At 34.9% G+C, this 17565-nt stretch overlaps 1 protein-coding gene across 5 annotated transcripts in view; it reads left to right on the forward strand.

The window, feature by feature from the left end:
* The window catches only part of LOC113395337 (liprin-alpha-1), a 145198-nt gene that overhangs the window by 116928 nt on the left and 10705 nt on the right, over positions 1–17565 (forward strand). For 3 of the 5 annotated variants that reach the window (XM_064216224.1, XM_064216226.1, XM_064216228.1), the window contains exons 2-10: positions 10183–10284; positions 11817–11981; positions 12207–12281; positions 12544–12651; positions 13482–13550; positions 15853–16020; positions 16239–16358; positions 16755–16880; positions 17138–17307. In XM_064216224.1, the coding sequence (XP_064072294.1) occupies positions 10183–10284; positions 11817–11981; positions 12207–12281; positions 12544–12651; positions 13482–13550; positions 15853–16020; positions 16239–16358; positions 16755–16880; positions 17138–17307 (1103 nt within the window). The remainder of the gene's footprint in view (positions 1–10182; positions 10285–11816; positions 11982–12206; positions 12282–12543; positions 12652–13481; positions 13551–15852; positions 16021–16238; positions 16359–16754; positions 16881–17137; positions 17308–17565) is intronic. The other 2 variants (XM_064216229.1, XM_064216227.1) reach the window with 2 other exon arrangements.

Raw genomic sequence — 17565 nt, forward strand, 5'->3', positions numbered from 1 at the left:
CTATTCTCGACATCGTCATAACAAATACAAAAAGATAACAGAATTATTTAGATGAGATTATTCAGCAGAATTTCATTAACATCACTCATTGGGTATCGCTCCCGAATTATCAAACTCAATTAAGCTGTCCTTAATTAGGCTGTCTCCTTTAAACCCTCAATAAAATGCTTATTATACGAGAATATTGTCAAGTGGCATCGATATTTCACTTGGAATATTTATAATATACAAGTAAGAAAAAATCAAAAATCAAAATCAAAATATACTTTATTCAAGTAGGCTTTTACAAGCACTTTTGAATCGTCATTTAACAAACTATTTAAAGTAAAGCTACCACCGGTTCGGAATGTAGATTCTACCGAGAAGAACCGGCAAGAAACTCAGTAGTTACTCTTTTTCATCATCATCATCTAAGAATACAGTAATGTTAGTTAAATACATTGTTATGTTAGTGTTGACAAACGAGCAGGACGCTCACCTGATGGAAAGTGACTACAACCGCCCATGGACATCTGCAACACCGGGGGGCTTACAGGTGCGTTGCCGGTCTTTCAGGAAGGAGTACGCTCTTTTCTTGAAGGTTCCCAAGTCGTATCGGTTCGGAAAAACCGCCGGCGAAAGCTGGTTCCAGAGAGTGGTTGTGCGAGGCAGAAAATGTCTTAAAAATCGGTGATATTTTGAATTCTGACGAGATCCGAAGGTGAAACTCAGCAGCCGGGATTAATCCGAACAATTCCTCGGAACATTCTCCGTGATAAATTCTGTAGAAGATGCAGAGCGATCCAACATCTCTACGCAAAGCCAAACGATCAAGCAGATCGGAAAGGGCTTGATCGACGATAATTCGAGCCGCTCAACGTTGGATACGGTCGAATGGAAGGAGCTGGTACTGGGGAGAACCCGCCCAGAGGTGAGAGCAGTACTCCATGTGTGGCCGAATTTGTGCCTTGTAAAGTCTTAGACGATGGGCCGACGTGAAATACTGTCTTGCCTTGCTGAGCACACCGAGCTTTTTGGATGCCAATTTGGCTTTGCCTTTCAATCGACCGCGGAACTGAACGAGGCTCGAAATATCGACGCCAAGTATTCCGATACTAGCTGTGGCGGCTAACGGAATGTTAAAGTTTTAATGCTAATAATATAAGTATGTCATGTATCCTGCCTGGAAGTCAACAAGCATTAACTCCACGCTTTTTTATCATCTATATAATCTTGTATCGAATAATATGCATTCTTTACCAATGGACTATAACATCGTAGATCTAAGAGGTTTATTCTTCTACAGTGGCCAATGCATTAGGTATTGAACCTAGTGATCGCTCTGCCCATAATGTTAATAATTCAGTACGTGCTAATTATTTTATTTCTCATGTTTGTCAAATACCTCAAGGAGATAAGTGTAAATATATATATTTATTTTATAAATCCTTTTCAAAAATAAAAATCGTTATTGTGATCTATTCAATATAGATTTTTGTTAATTGAATTGTATATGTATATCTAGAAGTTTTAATTATCACAGCATTCGTTGAAAAAGTTTTCATAATTTTCGATAAATGGAAATTTATCGAAAATTATAAAAACTTCTATTCAGATATCTTATAAATTCCCAACTGGGATTAGGAGATTTTGCGTAAAAATATAAAACAAAATTTAACCTGCTTAAACCATGACTGATTAAAATCTAACTTGTTTATTTCTCTAAACACATTTTATTTTCCAGTAAAATCAATCTTCATTGTTGAAGTGACCAAATGACACTAAAAACCCGTACGTACTACATCGAATGACCAGCTGCAATTCTAAAATCAGCACTCGTAGAAGTTCCGTTAGTTTCACGAGATGAAACGGACGGACAGACGGACGGACGTTGAATAATGAACCCGGAACTCGGATTTAACAACAGAATAATATCTATTTGAATTTGTTCCGTTCTATCTTTTGTTGGAGATGAGAAATTATGAACGGACACTTGTTCCGGGAGTTTTCGCTAAATTAACTAAAGCTGAATGTTTACACTGCTCGGATGGAAGAAGTCGGCTGAGACGAACTTTAATGAACTACAAACTTCAGTCCCAAATCTTCAAGTTGAGACGTTTTAATTTAATCTGCGAATTGCAAACCGATAAACTTTGCGATAAAATTATTGATAACTTACCATCAGTGGTCCATTTGCTCGTTTGCGAAACTTTTTCATAAAAAAAAACCCCTGTATTTTACCACCACTCGTGGTCACAGTCAGTAAGTATAATGATCAAACATTTTTGACTGTCTGTCTTTTGTTTAAGATCAACGACGTATACAAGTACGTTTGGTACCTACTTTATTTGATTGTTTTATAAATATTTATTAAGAAAACATTGTGTTAATCGGTGCGGTTTATGTATGAGGTATTTTTATATGTATGTGTCAAGTACCTCATTCAATATGCAACGCATATAATTAGAAAACTTACTGCATACAATCGTTAAATAGAAATACGTTTTTCTCATATACTTTTTGAAACATTTTCGTATTAAATCCGCACGCGTTTTCGTTTTCAATCGTAAAAACGGCTTAACCCAAATCAGTTTTTCATACGAAGGTACTGTAATTCAATACAGCTAGGCTACAATCTTTGTGATAAAACTTGATAGAACAAGACAAAAAAAACAATATTTGAGAAATAGAGAGGGGTCTTAAAATTATTTTTACTGAAATAGTAACACGGAGTATTGGCGGAGGTTTCGCGTTTTGAAAGGCCTTACTTATATCGGTAAACATTGTTCAACATTTGATATTAATTTGACCTAACTTTTCATACATTGTCTAATTACCAACTAAACAACATATAATTATACAATAATATAATAAAGTTGAAATTTAACAACGTACGGGCGCTCCGTAAAATGTAACTTACTATCAGTGAAAATTTCTTAGATTACCGCCTACATGCAAACAAATTTAACCTTTTTATAATTTCAGTATATATTAAAATTAATCATACAATATTATTCTTAAATTGTATATGTTATTATATATATATTCGTGTATGTAACATATGACACATGATATTGATGTCAATTGCATCAAAAAGTTTAATATATATATTATAAATATATGTATAATTGTATATATTACTCTTACATATACATACAATATACATATCTCCACAGCCTTTTGCGACCATTATTGTATAATGAGTTTTATATAATATGTTTTTTGATCCGTTAATATAAAACGACATCAACATATACAAATATATGTTATACGTTAAATATAATATACGATACCGACAAGTTTTACGCAGACGTACGTACGTTTAAACTCTTCGAAGTTTTATCCAGGCGCTGACGGACATTTCCGACGAATATCTTTGCGATAAACATCGACAACGCAATCATGTTGTCTTACATCTTACAAGTATATGAAGCTACAAGCTATGTTGATAACATTGAAATAGATTACATAACATTGCACACACAAAGAGAAACCGCATCAAAGTTCCCCCCAATCCAATGTAAGCCACACTTTTTCCGCTGCGCTGAATTTATCTATTCGAGATTGCTTCAATTTACCTCACTATGCTTGTATTATTACAGCCTCTGCCTGTAACATTTCTCTTGATTTAAATCTGGTATACTTCGAAACGAGATTAGCTTTGTGTTTTTTTTTTTATTGTGTCTTTTGTTTTTTTTTTTCACTTGAGCCAGATTGCTCGTTGAATTTTAAACCGAAGGTAGCGATTATTCTGAGTGAATATAGATGAACTTATCGAATTTTAATTTGTGTTTATAGTTTTGTGTTCGGCTGTATAAGAAAATTTATGTAAAATGTTTTCGAATGTCGGGAAATGTATTCGGCTTCTCTCTAATTAAATTCATTCGAACAGCTTTGTTTGTTCACCTAACACGAATATGTAATATTATTTTCTTATTTCTTTTATGTTTTCGGCGGAGAGCCGTGTGCGAGTTCGATGCTTGATGGCGTGAAGCCTTAAGTGAATTCAATCAAACTTTATTCAAGGCTTTCTTATTTTTTTTTCTTTTGAATAAAGAACCCTTAATGTCTGAATTGACTTTCTTTCATCAGAGAAGAGTTGAGAAGTCTCTTCTACAATAACATACTTGTTCATACAAAGATTTTCGTTTCAATAAAAAAATATTATCTGTTTGCCTGATGGTAAGTGGTCACCACCGCCCATACACATTAGTGCTGTAAGAAATATTACTTACATCATTTCTTACATCGCCAATGCTTTACCGATAATACTAAGTGTTGTATAAGTTTGGCTATAGAATATCTGATGTGCGAGTGGTATCTACCCAAACGAGCTTGCACAAAGCCCTACCACCAAATATTATTATAAAGATACAAAATATTGTTGTAATTGTATTGTGACGTAACTGTTATTTTCCTATTCGATTAAAAACATCCCGACGCGCTACGAAATTATAAATAGAACGAGATGCTCCTTTTAAGGAATTAAAATCATGTTGTTTATAAACGACCTTTTGTATCTAATTACAACATAAGGATCCCCACCCGACGTATATATACAATGAGACATCAACTAACGAAGATATATAAATCATATAAAATATATAAACGAAGATGTATGCTTAAAACTAATCTAAATGAACTTATAAATTTCATAAAATTTGTTTGTAATTTTAACTCGGTTTTTTTTTTATTTAATTTGATGTCGAAAATTAATATTCATTTGTACGTATTAGAATAATTTCTATATAGATTTCGTATGCAAATCCGTATTAAGGTATTATTTAGTATAAACGGAACGTTTCACATTTTTGTATCTCTAACATTTAATTGAATTGAACCGAGATGGCCCAGTGGTTAGAACGCGTGCATCTTAACCGATGATTTCGGGTTCAAAGCCAGGCAGGCACCACTGAATTTTCATATGCTTAATTTGTGTTTATAATTCATCTCGTGCTCGGCGGTGAAGGAAAACATCGTGAGGAAACCTGCATGTGTCTAATTTCAACGAAATTCTGCCACATGTGTATTCCGCCAACCCGCATTGGAGCAGCGTGGTGGAATATGCTCCAAAGCTTCTCCTCAAAGGGAGAGGAGACCTTTAGCCCAGCAGTGGGAAATTTACAGGCTGCTAATGCTAAAATGCTAATGCTAACATTTAATTAAACTCACTAAAAACGTATTCGGAATGTATTCTCATTTCCAAAGATTAAGCTAGTTAGTAAAGCAGATACAGTTAAGTGCGGAGATCCGTTATAAATAATTCACGTTTATATTTAGAATTTTAACGCGCTCTAAATTGTAACCGGTACTGGTAACCCAAGATATAGTGTAATAAAAGCCACTTATGGCTAGTCTCCTCGGAGGGTGTGTAATTGACGTGCTTTACGATCTCCTCCCAAACCTAACCGAACTTCCTTCATTTACGCACTTAGATCAATATACTTACTATTTTTTTATTAATAAACTATTGGACGGTTGAGTTTTTTCTAGTCTTTGTATTTACGATAAATCAGAAGCAAGATAAAACTATCAGAGGAGGGCATAATAGAGTCGGGAACAGAGAGAGGGGATAATATCTTAAAGGACTTCCGCTTCAAGGGAATTTGTCTTTGCAAAATAATTACTGTTAACTTGTAATATTAACACAATTTTAAATTAATATGGTTATTTTTATTACTATCAGTATTTAAAACGGGATATTTACCATGTTTTTTATTTTTATTTGGTGGAGCTCGATATTTCGACGTTATCTACGAACGTCTTGTTCACGAGACTATTCTCGTATAGTAATTAGTAATTAACACAATCTTCAACCTATCTGTGTTTAACGCTTTGCTATAAAATTAACAAAAATGTTTATTTTGATTTGAAACGTAAAAAATTACAATATAATGTTAACTTTAGGGACGTTCCTCTCGTTCACAAGTATTGTATCGAGGAGCGGTATAAGCCGTCGCTATATTCGATCGTGTCGAAACTGAGAACGGTTCGGTTATCCGTCCTGCCATGTTAACGGCTTATCAGTTATCGCGAACTAATGCTCGGGATTTTCGGAACGTTAAGCATTTTTCGAGAAAGATCAACCTGTCCGTCGAAACTCGCCTTTTCGATCTCTTGGAAAATATACTTTATTACCTCTCTGTGAAAACTTCCCTCTTTATAGAAGCATAAAAAGTCATAAATAATACTTTTCCATAGCCCATTTTTTAACCAATCCGCGGGGCGAAGAACTAACGCTTTACGAGGATGAAATCGCGCGGTGGCTGCTAGGTGAAATAAAATAACTCTTACATTACTCTTTTTAAGAAATATGTGCATTTGTTGAAAAAAAAACTGAAGATGAACATCATATATTTTAAAAAATGATCGTGCCTATTATAAAAATATATTCGAAATTACCTAATTCAAAAGGTAATCCTGTAACATAATGACCAGAACTATAAGTATCAAAATATTAGCGGTACGGATGATATGGTTATGAAGTGGTACCAGTGAATCGAGTGGTAGTGCGCGCTGGCTCAGCGAGGGATGCACGCGCGCGATGCAGCGCGGCGGCGGCGCGTGCACTTTGCTCGGCGCGCCGTGCACGCGCAAAAACGGTGCCGTCTGTACATGCCGCGTGCACACTGCGCTACTGCAGGTGGGTCTGGTGGTAACCGCGTAATGTTCCAGCAGAATAATTACAATCTGGATTTGCAATTATATTTATTTTTTATGTATCTAAAAGGCAGTCATAAAATTACGAATTGCTTTTGAGTGAGGCTCATGGAAGATCATAAAAGGTGTACTGGATATTGTTTTTTTTTCAAAAACGCTTCATTGTGAAGTTTACTTGAATAAAATTGATTTGATTTTGATATTGTATCCCAACATAACAGTTTCATGGATTATTATCTCAGTAATTAATGTAATTAATTTAAAAATAAACTTTAGTCTAATTTGCTTTTAAATTAATTTATAAACATATATTATTTTAAAAATAGTTTTAATTTAGTTAACGTAAAGTGATTGTGAGATTTTATTATGAAACTGGAATCATGGAATTACTTCGTCTACGTAGACAATACATAGATTAAACTGGCGCACGCGACCCTTATAAGTAACAAGAGCTTCATTAATCTGTTATAAGAATACCAGATTAGTGAATATGAGGACCAACGAATAATTCTTGTCAGCCAGATAAACGACCACGCGTAATATTTTCTAAGGGATTAGGTGAATAAAGTGTCGTTGTCTTGTGTTGAATATTACATTCGGTCGAAATGTCGTATGTATTCCAAATGCAATAGCAACTATTCAGCCAGCTGGTCGATCTGGCAGCACGAGATATTAATATATCGAATTTTATTCGACTTGTATTAAAAAGGAAGACGATTAAATAGTTTCCAATATCTTGAAAATCTCTGTTCAGAATTGCAATCACTACACTCTTAAAAGGGATCAATGCCGTTTCCATTTATAAAAGAACTTTACGTCCATTTTTTAGTCATTTTCAAAAGCCGAAACAATCATTTCAAGGCATTCTGTCGCCGCCGGCTCGGGTCACGCCAACATTTTGCAGCGTTCGCATCAAAGCGAAGCAAACACCGACTCTCAGTAAACGAATTCTTTGCACCACCTGTTTCTCTAATAGGCAGCTAGCCTCGAATGCCACTCACCAAAGTCAAGGCGGGGTCAACCGCAGTACGGTTTTAGAAATCTTTGCTCGAGCAATTGCTATGTTTTTTTTTTTTCAAGGTATATGTACATTGCTTTTCGACGTTTACATTAAGCGTTGCTTACGAGCGAAATGCCTTCTCTATTGCCTATTAACCTGAATTTGAGATTTTAAAGAAGACATCAAGATTTGTGAGAGATTAAAGCTAATTTAAATTTAGTTTACAGGAAAGTTTCTTGAAATACGGAAAAGGCTTGCGAATACGACAAACCGATCACAGTTATATTATTCAATGAACACCACGGGACGGAACTGAATTCAAAAGATTATTCTATAAATACGTCTGGTTGTACTTCAAAATCATTCCCATAAACGGATCGAAATTTCAGAAATGGAAATTTTTTGGCATCCTCCGGAAATTGATTCGGCTTATAACCGATAGTATTTCGTTCCCACTAATTGAAATTGCTACGACTACTTCTGTTTCAACTGCTCCGCGAATGTAGATTGTATCCCATTGTAATAAGGTCGTTGAGATTAATGTAGAAATATTGGTTTGCGGTAAAGTTAGTCCAATTAACGCGACAGGTTTTGCGCTGGGGGTAATGTTTTGTATTTGTCCATATAAACTGTTATAGCTTTTATGGACACCAAAGTTTTGCATCTAGTTAATTGCTAACACTATTATGAAATAATTATACCTTTTCGCTTGTGGATTAAAAATGAAATGATTATTTTCTAAGTGCAGGAGAACGCAACAGGCGAGCTCTTAGTAAGATGGGGCTCGAGTGCAGGATCGTCGTCGACTAATTAGCGACTTTGAAGTAGGGGGATACCCATCGTGATGGATTGAAGACTTTACCTGATTTTATTATCAGTTTTAAATCGAACTCACTGGAAATAAAGATTTCTGTTACATTGTTTCAAACGCTTTAATTCATTGACTTTCTCCAAAAGTAAGGACCTTTTTCTTCATCACCTCTTTTCGAAAAAACTGTTACTAAAACTTAACAGTAAACATAAGTCCAAATTATTCAATTCTATTCGAATATTGATAAAATGACAATCGCAAGCCCAATTACGATTCATCTAGTTCAACAGTCCTGTATACGTAACAATACAAAAGTTCTCGTAGAATAAATATAAACAAACAGCAGAACCTAATAAGGCCAGTAAACAATGCGATAGTCATAATGTTGTCAATACAGCTCATTTAGATCGCCGGGGAGCCGCCCGACGTCCTCCCCAGACTCCCTGGGGTGAAAACAAATTTTAAGAGAGAAATTATTGTTTGTAGCATAATTTTTTTACCATGGTAACATTTTCTGCTCCAAGATAAAGCGACTTTATAAAAACCTCATGTGTATTGCACTTTCAGAAAAAAAAATGTGGATGGTAGAAACATTTTCGATCTCTTTGAATAAAAATACGAGCTGATGCAATGAATCCTTATTGTATTCTAATTTTTTTTACGCAAGTAAAGGACCGAACCCAAACTTCTCAAAACGGAAGACCGTGTCTCTATTTAAGAATATTATCTAAGAGCGGAGGGTAAATTATTATCGATTCTACTCACGTTTCAACTTTCGAAGAAATAAAAGTTACCAGAAAAATAACGTTCATTCCTGAAAACGAATTTGTTTGGTTGATTATTTGATCTGCTGCTCTGATATTTACTTAAGTGCTTTCAGGGAGATATTATTGTTCAGGAAGAAAAGTCAGACGGAATCTCTAAATTTACTTTACTACTTTAAGTAAAAATTAAAATTGACCTACATGGTACAAAAGACCTCAAAAAGTACCTGAACCTTCGTTTGTCCGTACGTGACTGGCTGAATATTTTGCGCAAACGTGAAAAAAACAAAATAAAAAAGTTATATCTTCAGTAATGATAACTTTGATATGTGATACTTCCAATTTGGTTGGAGACCTCATAAAATCTTATGTCTATTGTTGTGTCACCAGCTTATCTTCGAGTTGCGTGTAGGAAAACCGTAAACGTGATGGGATGTCGTGGGTATTGTTTGACTCGGTTCACTAGTCCTCGGTTTTAGGTTTTATTACTCATTTTCGAACAAAGTTCACCCAACAACCACCAACATTTATCGGTTTAACATTTTCAACATTTTATTTACCATCATGTTGGAAAAAAGATATAGTCATGGCTTCAAAACAGGTAATGGGCATCAGTAAAGGAAATGACGATTGTATGACTACTATAAATACAATTTTTCATTTAAAATATGCACAGTTTTTGTCCACGATTCCATATAGATAAACTTCTCGTTATTATTTATAAGCATTCTTGAATTTCAAGAATGCTATTCAAAGTTTACGTTTAAAGGTCTTAGCTCGGAAGAAAGGCTCTTTGAAACTGTTTATTGATTTAGACGCAATTCAAACATTCCAGGTCAAGGACATGTGTAGAGGATCTTCTTGAAGTAAAAGGTTTCAAGAATTATAACAATTTGCCTGTCGTCGACGAAGAGAACAAATAAACTTTTATAAATTATGCATTTGTTGAAATATATTTTTGTTAACAGGAATTCGCGACCCTCACGAAGGAGCTCAACCAGGCACGAGAACAGCTCTTAGAGCGGGAAGAAGAGATCTCAGAACTCAAAGCGGAGAGAAACAATACCAGGGTAAGTTTCTTACAACATTTTTTTAAAGAAAAAAAATTCGTATTTGTACTTAATAGATAAGCGTTATTTTAGCTTAAGAAACAAAATAATAAAAAGCAACATATGGAAGATTCGGTTAAAATTTTTATTTAAGACTGATTTATCTCTGCGAGAGCGTTGACATTTAGAGCTTTTGATGATCACAATTAATTGAACAAAGGTATAGGGAAATTATACAGGGGGCTTTCATTACCTGTTAATTAAAATAAAATCAATAGTAATTACTTTACACTGGAAGTAACACTAGAATGGTATCGTTTGATGCAATTGTAACATGTAGCGAATATAATAAATATTTTTAGTGTAAAAACAAAAGTCGTAAGTTTGCGTATTTATAGCTAGATCAGTTCTCAACTGCACACAATATAAATTCAATCATTTTACATTAAATATGTTTCTGTTAAAGAGTGAATGGAATTTCTGTTTCCATATTTCGAATAATCAAAACGAATATTGTGATTGACGATATATCTCCACGTGATTGTGATGTGAACATTTTATGATTGGCATAATCTACTCGTGGAGCGACGTCATGATCCGCGACGCCCCACCTCATTTTCTCTTTCCCAACGATACCTAATTCTCGATTCGAATTCCGCAATAAACACGCCCGAAAATAAAACAGAAATGGACCACCGGGGGCCCATTTGTTCATTTGAGTTAATAATGACGTACAATTTACCACCAACGGTGATACGACGGTGTGATGTGTCGTAAGTTTTTCGCACGATAGGAAACAACGTTACATCAATAATTCAGGATGCGTTTCGTCTAGACTAGCGAAAAGTTGACAATTCATTTGGTACCAAGTAATTTATCAAGTAATTATGCTTAACTTGTTGTCGCTCGCGTCTTCGCAATCGTCATAAGTGTTGATCATCAGATGTAAGTTCTAAAAAATTAGTTAAGCTTGCTTTATATCAAATTCGGTTCAGTGGTCGGGCCGTGAAAGAGCCACAGACAGACAAGGTTCCTTTCGCATTTATAATATTTGTATAAATAAAGCAGTATTCATTCGTTATTTATAAAGTTCGAAATATTTGATCTACTTCATTAATGTAATCAGCCTCACATCAAACGGGAAAATCCCAGGCGTTATGATATTAATTAGTATTCCTATGTGATGAATGTGCCACTTCTTATTTAGTTCGATATAAATGAGATCTTTAGTTAGGAGCGGCTTCTGTACCCTCAGGGAGAGCGGTTATATTCGACGATAAAAATATTAATACTGTTTTGTCGTAACTCACTTATCTTATGTCTCAGGCCTGGATGTCGTAATTACAGTCTGAATAAAATAGGAAAAGCTAATAAATATAATCATTATACCTTTAAGTCTGAACATAATCTTGGTACCGTATAATTTAATATATAATAACTTTGAAAACTATACATGTATAACAATGTATATGTAGATAGCCGCTATATAAAGATCGGTCGGTAGATATATAAAGATCGGTCTGTTAAAAATATGACATATTTCTGGTTTTCAGTTACTCTTAGAGCATCTAGAATGTCTAGTGTCACGACACGAGCGCTCACTGCGCATGACGGTGGTGAAGCGGCAGGCGGCCGCTCAGTCCGGTGTCTCCTCCGAAGTGGAAGTTTTGAAAGCGCTGAAGAGTCTATTCGAACATCACAAGGCGCTCGACGAGAAGGTACGTATTACTTGATGAGAAGACTTACGATTCATACTTGTAAATGTCACGCATCATTATTACGATTTTCTCATCCGTGTGATGGATAAGGAAAATATATCAAGCCTCCTAATTATCACTTAAATTTTACTTGATTTAGTTTCTGGCTTTTATAAATCTCAGGTTGCATATTCAAATAGCAATGAGATATAAATATTAAAACATAAATATTTTCTAAAATTCCAGGTTCGAGAAAGACTGCGGGTTGCGTTAGAGAGAAATACAGCGTTGGAAGAAGAATTAGCGTTAACCAAAGAAGAAGTGCGTTTTGCTATAGCATACAACTTTTCGAAATTGTCATATATAAATAACTTTTTATCTTTAAACAATTTTGACTTTGAAAACATAATTATATTTTAGAAATTTTACCCAAAATATTATTTTGTATTATATGCCTTTATAAAAAATATAATTACCTAAAGTACTTATGAGTTCCTATAAAAAAAAGAAATCATTTTCTGGCCGAGATTTTCGAAAACAGCTTAATACCTTAAAACATATTCTAGCCTAGTTTTTTTAACAGTTACAGCAATACAAAGCGTCTGGCACACAAGACGGGGAAAAGCCCAAAGAGAATGGCACAGCTACAACAGGCTCGCCCGAACAGAACGGCGAGCAGCAACAACCTAAGGTAACCAATCAGACACATCCTAGACTGTACACCATAAACACTATTTCAGAAACGAACGAAGCTGTAACATTTGGCTTTGAGATTTGATTAAAAAATTTGACATTTCGATACATAAACAACAACTACACAAAACATTGAACACTACGAAAAATGGACAAAATGTAACAGACAGTTAAACATAGGAGCTTCTTGAATGGTTGTGTAGAAATATGTCATGTTTTAGAATTAATAAGGTCTTACTCAATTCCTTTACTTACATCGTCTATTCGAGTTTTTCAATTAAATTTTAATTCGTATTCACATTTTGACCGATTAGTCAAATTGAAAGTGGGAAGGATTGAGTAAAACGAATTAACAAATTAGAAGTTTGGTCTAGCGAAACGAGACGTTAGTTGGCATGATAATTCTGAACGCCCTTCCGCATTGGAGTCACGGTAATGTTATTTAATGTGATCTCTGCCTCGCCACGTCATGTACACTTTGGACGTGAGAATATTTCGTTTTATGTACTTTCCGCTTTACTATCTGATGATTTTTGTTTTTTTTTCTGTTGATAAATTATTGTTCGTAAAGCTATTACGAAAATAGTAGTATTTGTTCCTGAAATTGATTGTTCGATCCGTTTAATTCGTATCGTTCGCCAAGATTCGGTCAAAGATCTATTAAATCCTTCGATAAAATTTGGCAAAGTAGTCTATCGAGAAAAAACAAGTAATATTTTGTGTAATTGTTCATAAAAAAATGCAGCGAGTTTTTACTAGTATGAGCATATAAGACCACAATAACGGAAGGGCGTAAACAGTTATTTATTTATTTAATGATCGTCGCAGGAGAGTAGTGTTAACGGCGAAACGGAGGGCAAGAAACTCACTGAGCTCCAAAACACGATCGCCAAGCAGGTCAGCGCCATTGGTCATAGATCATTTGAACTGCCCAGTGACTGTTTTGATGTAACAAATAAAGTGATTATTACAACTGCTTCTAGCTAACTCAACTTACATATAGTTGGCTGTTTACAATTTATTAATTATCAAAACATAAAAATAAATTTAAATATTTCTAAGTGAATAATTTTGAATTCAAATAGACCCGACTACGGAAACGTCTTTTTTAATTCACAATATGACAAATAACAAAAAAAAATTGTTACTTTATTAGCTACCGGTCGCCATATTTAAGTAACCTAGAGTAGGATATTTAGGCCCGTATTGACAAATAGCATATCTTTTGCTTAATGCATTATGCATATGAGGACTCGCAGTGCATCAAAGAATTGTTCGTCAATACAGATGTAAGAGATGTAACCAATTGACTGAGGGTCCATTTTCAATCCTCAGATAAACAGTTAGATAGTACTGTAATCGTCAGACCGTCAGGCTCTATTTGGTCAATAACGCTACTAACAGAAATGAATTTGTCAGCCTCTTTGACGTTCAAATAAACGTCTACACAGTAGATAGAACTAAATCCATTGAATTTTAGTTTGAGATTTTTTCTTATTTTTCCAAAGTAACGTTTCAAATTATGTACATTTTCGTACATTATTGATGACCAGATTATCTCCGGTCATTGTACAACAAACTTGTTTTTGATACATTATTTATACCTTCAAACTTTAATGTATTCCATGTGTTTTAATATTCGGTTCGATTACTGTTCAAGTTAAAAGAACACTCAATAATCTTCCAAGCCGCATCCTTATCGTTTTAAGTGACCGCATCAGTCTTTATTATATTGTCTTGTCGACTAGAGTAACGAGAGTAGTATTTTAATTCTTTGAGTCTATTATTATCGAAACGATACCGAAGACCAAAAACCAAAATACAAAATCTCCACAAATAAGATTTGACGAGAAAGGAAAAAACTAGATAGATGCTCTACGGAAAATATCGTCTAGGTCGTTTAAATGTCAAATAAACAAATTTGTAAGCATTTGCCGTTCTTTTCTAACACACATACCAAATGCGTGTTTCTCGCTCATACAAGATTGTAGTGAAGTTGGCAACTAAAATACAAAACAATCAGCCCTAAGCAAAGTACTTTCTTAAACCATAGTATTCCCAAAACAAACATTCAAACTACAGTCTCTAACCATTGTGGTTGCGCTGTAGTCGGGTAAAAATATAATTAGAGATATTTTTAAAGTTGTTGAAATACATCACTTCTAATTTTCGACGCATGTGTTACTAGAATTTCGCATCTGCACGTTCATAATAATAATACTTAAATGTTGCCGCATTTTGAATATTCTTATTCATCATCATTATGTTCCTGATTTCGTATTTTTTATTGTTTCTAAAACAGTCGCATGTACACAAACTAACAATAATATAAATACGCTTTACGTTATTGAATTGTGCTTTTAGAATACCCGTAGCGTTATTCTGTAACAAATCACTTGTTGAAAACCGACTTACGGTGACCAATATTGATGCCTCTAGATGTTCTTTTTATTAGAGTGAATATTACCTTTCACTTTCTGATGTAACACAGTCGTATTCTGCGGTGAATTTCAATTTTATTGTTACAGAATAGCCTGCTGTTTGTTTTGAATTGTCTAAAAGCCATCATAAAAATTTCTAATAAACTTGTTGTCTGTACATTAAGCATGTATATTTATTAATGCATACTAATAATCTGTAGTAGAACACATGTTCCGCTTCTTGGCGGCTTTTCTAATATCATCAAAAATAGTTACACAATTACTATAAGTATTTGAAACGGGATATTTACCATGTTTTTTATTTTTACTTGGTGGAACTCGATATTTCGACATTATCTACGAATGTCTTGTTCACGAGAACCCCGTTTCAAATACTTATAGCAATAAAAATAGCCATGTTAATTTAAAATCTTATATAGTTACACAATTGTCCCGTGGGATATTTTAGTTATTTTGTAAACTCATACACCATACAACACGAATAAATTTGAAAATCACCTGACCAGATTTAAATTAGCAACATTCGATAATATCATCGCATTTAAATTAACCCGTTGATCTTGCGTGATATTATTTATTAAATGGCGACTTATTGAAGTTTTAGCCTTGGATGATTTTCAAGTTTAAAACTAATGCCACAATCCCCTACGCAATTAACCCAAAATATTAATCATAAATCATCCATAGTCCTTTCAATCACAGCACATATTTTCTTCTAGGCGTTTTATCATATAACTAACAAGTGTTTAAATTCTCAGTCAGCGGAACTAAGCTCGTGGCAGCGTCGCGTTGCGGAGCTTAACAATAAAGTGACCGAGTTGGAAGATAGACTGACGAAGGGTGAAAAAGAATTAGCGAAAAAGCAAGACGAGTGCGCTAAGTTACAACGCGACCTGAGAGAAAACGTGGCTCAAAAGGAAGACCAGGTTATTAACCCATTTCTATTGATTATTTTAAACATCGCTTACGATATTCATTAAAAAAAACAAATGAGGCATGTGCATTCGAAGTGCATTATATTTGAAATTGTAGCTTTTCTGTTCGGCAAAGGTAAGTGCAGTACGGTGTGTTCGAACACGCAGTCAGGCCGGTGTGAACAATTTTGTTATATAGCTATTTGAAGAATACTTTCGGTTTTTTGCAGGAGGAAAGGATAGCAACTCTTGAGAAGCGATACTTGAACGCTCAACGCGAGTCCACGTCCCTGCACGACCTCAACGAGAAGTTGGAGCAGGAACTGCAGCACAAACAGGCCCAGCTCAAGGTATGTCAGCACAGCGAGAACAGATCACCTCGGTCGTATCATTACATCTAACCATAACGTTATTTTGGTTCATGTGTCGTGTGATGTTTTTGATTTTATGTTTTATTTGTGTTTTTATAATGAGGATGAATTAGATTATTAGAATAAATAACATTAAAATTAACCAAGATTATAATATATTTATAGCAACCAAAGCAATCGATATAATGTAGCTTTTACTAACTGACACTAATATTACTAAAATCAAATCCCGTTTTGGTTTAATTCGCACTTGCATGAACAGTACACGTCACACGTTGCCCAACACATAACTTGAAGTCGTTAGAGTAAATAGACGCAAACCATACGACATTGCCACGTGACCATCACATCGTCATTACTCTTTAAATATTTCAGCTGCAAGAAGAGAAGATCGCGGCCATCGAGGAGAAGTTGGAACTCTCCACGCAAAAGTTGGCTCAGATGTCTTCGTTGCCAGAAATGGAGGAGCAGCTTAAAGCGAGAATGGAAGCGCTCAGCCAGGTAAGGCAATATGTACTGTAACGTAAGTCCTTTAGGCTCACTTTCATCTGTCATGTGCTTTGGCGTAGAATGGAGACGGTGGGTACTAACTGTAGTTTTTGTTAATGAGAATAGATAACGATGGTTGCTGGTAAATTAATGTTTCTAGAAATTTCTACACGATACATTGGAGATTGGAGAGTTATATCAAATTAAAATTAAATTTAAATTTAATGAATCTGTGTTTAAATTTTAATAATATTTTTCTATTTTTCTAGGCTCAAGAAAGACACGGCTCGGCTGAAGACCGCATCCAAAGGTTAGAGGCGAACGTGGAAGAGAAGAACGCGGAGCTAATGAGACTCAACCAGCGGTTGCGGATGAACGAGGAGCACAATACTCGGCTATCGGCCACGGTGGACAAACTGCTCTCCGAGTCAAATGACAGGTAGTCGGACGATGTCACTTACGACTTCTGCTATAATGTGCTCAACATCACGTAAACTGTGTAATTATTATGTCTTCCATTATTAATAATAATCCTCCGGATTGACCGATCGATCTATGACGAACCTAGTCAAAAAATAAAATGTGCAAAATATGTTATAGTGCACGAGTCTTTGCGTCCCTGTCTCTCATTATCTGATGGGACGGAACGACTCGACTGGCGAATTCCCCGTGACTTTACGTAAGCACGTTCCGAGGT

Source organism: Vanessa tameamea, chromosome 11 (assembly GCF_037043105.1).
Source record: "Vanessa tameamea isolate UH-Manoa-2023 chromosome 11, ilVanTame1 primary haplotype, whole genome shotgun sequence".
NCBI classification, from domain to species: Eukaryota; Metazoa; Arthropoda; class Insecta; order Lepidoptera; family Nymphalidae; genus Vanessa; species Vanessa tameamea.